This window comes from Amphimedon queenslandica, unplaced genomic scaffold (genome assembly GCF_000090795.2).
Source record: "Amphimedon queenslandica unplaced genomic scaffold, v1.1 AMPQUscaffold_12804, whole genome shotgun sequence".
Classification (NCBI taxonomy): domain Eukaryota; kingdom Metazoa; phylum Porifera; class Demospongiae; order Haplosclerida; family Niphatidae; genus Amphimedon; species Amphimedon queenslandica.
In genome coordinates, this window is record NW_003546960.1 from 36107 (window position 1) to 40400 (window position 4294).

The 4294-nt window shown below is 49.6% G+C and overlaps 1 protein-coding gene across 1 annotated transcript; it reads left to right on the forward strand.

Annotated features, from left to right (window-relative positions):
• On the forward strand, nt 1-3153 carry LOC105314544 (uncharacterized). The gene is made up of 3 exons (XM_011408786.1): nt 1-182; nt 475-2084; nt 2123-3153. Exons 1-3 carry the CDS (start codon nt 1-3, stop codon nt 3151-3153), a joined length of 2823 nt encoding a protein of 940 aa, XP_011407088.1.
• The last annotated feature ends 1141 nt before the right edge of the window (nt 3154-4294 follow it).

Consider the following 4294-nt stretch of genomic DNA (forward strand, 5'->3'; position numbering starts at 1 on the left):
ATGGCGGCCCTCCAGACCTCTCAGCAGGGCAGGCCCCCAAGACCTACTGTCATTTGTCTGACTTGGAATGAAGGGCGTTGTGCCTTTCCACTGGGTCAATGCTGGCAGAAGCATGCCTGTGCTACTTGTGGGAGCTCCTTGCATCCGGCAAGGGACTCTAAAGATACCCCACCAGACTCCAGGTTTCGGACATCTAAGAGAGGCCAACCTCCTCCTCCTCCTCCTCCCCCAGGCCCACATTCAGCCCATTGACTTATGACTTTGATACTGTTTCCGTTAACTTTTGGTTCTTATACTGAGTTGTTATCACTTATTGCATTTATCCATTGTTGTTACACTTTAATGTTGGGGGTGTTTTGCCTTGCCTCCTTGTGTGAGGGGAGGTGAGCGAGTTTTGTGGGTTTGTTAGCCTTAGTCTTATATTTTCTGATGGTTTGTGTAATGTTTGTTTTTGATACCAGGTCTTTCTTGTAGGCCTGGATCTCCGTACTCGTACTTTGGCCTTGATGGGTTTGGTGGGAGGCCGCTATATTTATCAAAAGGACATGGAGGGTCTCTCATCGGAAGCATGTTATCACTTGCTCCCATCAGTGATCCCTCCTCTTCCGGTAGTTTCCCCATTAATGTGTCTCTCTTAACTTCTCTTCTGTCATCGTATCCTGACCAGCGTTTGGCTGCTTACATTATTACTGGAGTCAGGGCTGGTTTCCTGATTGGTCTGTCGGGTGATGTTTCTGTCCGTTCTTCCTCTAGGAATCACCCCTCTTGTCGTAACATGCCTTCAGTGGTTGGGGATCATATTTCAGCAGAGCAGGCAGTGGGTCGGATTTGTGGCCCTTGGCCTTGCTCTGCTAGCTTGCATACTAGCCCTGTGGGCTTGGTCCCTAAGGGTCATGATGGTTTGGCCTGGAGGATGATGGTGGACCTGTCCTTTCCTAGGGTGAGCAGTGTCAATGATGCTATCCTTTCAGACTTTTGCTCTTTGAGCTTTCCCTCGGTAGATGATGCTGTGGACTTTGTGTTAGCTTTAGGCCGTTCGACCCAGATGGTCAAGCTGGACCTCAAGAACGTTTATCGTATCCTGCCAATCCACCCCGGGGATAGGCAGTTCTTGGGGATATGTTGGGAGGGACGAGTGTTCATTGATCACTGTCTTCCATTCGGGCTTTGTTCGGCTCCTAAGATCTTTACCGCTTTTGCCGATGCGTTGGCTTGGATTCTATATCACCATGGGGTCCATCATATAATGCACTACCTGGATGACTTCATGTTTTTTGGGGCCCCTGGTTCAGGGGAAGCTAGTAGTGCCCTTCGCTTGGCCCTGGGGCTGTTGGCTGACCTGGGTATCCCAGTTTCACTCCCTAAGCTTGAAGGTCCTAGTACATCAGTGACCTTTCTGGGTATTGTAATTGACTCAGAAAGGATGGAGTTGAGGTTGCCTCAGGAGAAGGTCAATCGAGTTAGGGCTATGGTTTCTCGCTGGCTGGGTAAGAGGTCTTGCCGCCGCTCTGAGCTCGAGTCCCTCCTTGGGCATCTCTCCCATGCAGCAGTTGTGGTGCGGCCTGGCAGGATCTTCCTTCGTCACCTTTTCTCTCTCTTGGCTAAGGTTCATGTTCGGCATTATTTTATCCACCTGGATGTGGTGGCTAAAGCGGACCTTGCCTGGTGGGACTGTTTTCTGCAGTCTTGGCATGGGGCTGCTTTTGTTCTGCCTGGCAATAGCCCAGTGATGCATGTGCATTCCGATGCATCTGGGAGTTTTGGGTGTGGTGCTGTCTCGGCCAATGGCAGGTGGTTGCAGGTGTCTTGGCCAGACTCTTGGGCCGATCTGAGTATTGCTGTCAAGGAGATGGCTCCGATTGTCTTAGCAGCAGCAACATGGGGCCGCTCATGGCACCGCTGTAATGTCTTGTTCCACTGCGATAATGCTGCTGTGGTGTCAGTCATTCAGAGACGCTCAGCCAAGGACCCAGTTCTCTTGCATCTTCTCCGCTGCCTGTATTTTTATGCTGCTAGGTTCCAGTTTTCTTACAGTGCTCACCATTTACCCGGGGTGGCCAATGTAGCAGCAGATGCGCTCTCACGTGATAATATGTCACTGTTTCTTTCCCTTGTCCCACAGGGTTCTCCTTCGGTGGTGTCCCAAGAGGTACTCGACCTACTGCTGTGGCAGCGTCCGGATTGGGGCTCTCAGCCTTGGATCAGGCAGTTCAAAGCTACTTGTTGACAGCCCTCTCTCCAGGCACTATCCGGTCTTACCGGACCGCTGTTAGTTGTTATCTGTCATTCTGTCATCGTTTTGGTGTTTGTTCCCCCTTTCCTGTTTCTGAATCTCTCCTTTCTCTTTTTGTATCCGACCTGGCAAGTCGGGGTTTGTCTTACGGATCAATTCGTGTTTACCTCAGTGGGGTTAGGTTTGCGCAGGTTATCCAGGGTTTTCCAGATCTTGCTGTGTCCTCCCTACCTCGGTTGGACTATGTGCTCAGAGGCATCCGCAGGTCTGTCCCAAGCCGTTCGCGTCGCCAACGTCTCCCTATTACTCCTGAAATCCTCAGGCTCTTGTTCCAAGCTTGGTCTCGTCAGCCTGTCACATTTGATGCTGTACTCTTTTGGGCCGCCTGCTGTGTGGGTTTCTTTGGCTTTCTTCGTTCTGGGGAGTTTACTTGCCCCTCGCGGGGGGCTTTCACAGATTCTATGCTCTCATTTGGTGATGTCTCTGTCGATTCTCACTCTTCTCCCACTTATATCTCGCTCCTCCTTCGTCAAAGTAAAACTGATGTTTTTGGGGCTGGAGTTCGAATTTATTTGGGTCGAGTGGATGGCCCGATTTGTCCAGTTAAGTCGTTGTTGTCTTATCTGGCCATTAGAGGTTCTCAGTCAGGCCCCTTGTTCCAGTTCAAGGATGGCAGTCCACTCTCACGGAGAAGGCTTGTTGGCGCTGTGCGTGAGGCTTTGGCTTTGACAGGGTTGGATGTTAGTCGTTTCAATGGGCACAGCTTCCGAATTGGGGCAGCCACCACAGCTGCTGCCTGTGGGATCGAGGATTCATTAATTCAAACTCTGGGTCGATGGAAGTCCTCTGCTTTTACTCGATATATACGGACTCCACGGAGCACCTTGGTTCGAGTGTCACAGACTCTCCTTTCTTGCTAATATTTGTGTCCCCCTTTTGTTTTGCGTGTGTTATTATTGTCTGTATTTTGCCTCTTTGTGTGTATATGTCAGTTTCATTTTGGTTTTCTATTGCTATTCCTTACCTTATGTGGGACCCTTCGTCTGTCTCGTTTTCCATTCCCCTATCTACCTTACATTGTTTGGGGAGTGAGATGCTTTTGGCATCTCTGGCAGTGTTGGTCCCCATCACTCACTCCCCCATCAATGTTTGGTCTGCCTGTAACCATCCTGAGGCTCGTGTCTGTTACCTGCGCTCCCTCCAGGTCGGAGACTACTCTGTGTGGTCCTTGCCCGGGGTGGGATTCTGATCCCAGGGTGACGCCATGTCCTCTTGCCCACACTCCCCTCCAGGGGTGTGGAGACTCCATGTGGCCCATCCCCATATTGGGATCCCATTCCCATGGGGAGGGCATAACCACTGGGTTCCTGGGCCACATCAGGTTCCCGATCCTCATCGGGATTCTGGTCCTGGGATGAAGGGCTCGAGGGCATGAGTGTTCCGTGGCTGGGGTGGGGGCACAGGGCAATACCTTGCCGTTGGTGTTAGCATGCTGGTCCCCTTCCCTCTTGCCATCCTGAGCAGGTGGGCATTCCCAGATGCCATATGAGGTGTCAGGTTTGGTTGCAGGTACACAGGGAGTGGCCCTTGCGAAATTCCAAACCTCCTCCCTCCTCTTGAGAGGTTTCCGGAGGCTTTGTCACTAATTCTTATTAATCAATCAATTAAAATATTACCATTAGGACAAGGCACCTAACAAGGGTAGATTGGCACCAGTTGCTCTTTCCTTCATGCACAAAAAAAGTACTTTATGATAGTCTTAATCTTTATCATGCACTAAAACAAGTCTCAAGGAGCTAAAAATTAACATCAATTATGATAATACAATTAATGCTGTCTTAATATTTCGCTTCAGGCAGCAAATAAATTTTCACAATGTAAAAAAATTACACAGGTAACCAATAAAAATAACTAGAAATAAAATAAAACATTAAGGGGCTTAGCCTTCCAGATTTAAAGAATCTCTATGTGATGTTGCAGCTGGAAAACTCTTGGCTTGCCTTGCTATGTTCACTGACTTTGAAATAGCCACAAGAAAAAGGCACTCAGCATAATATGTGC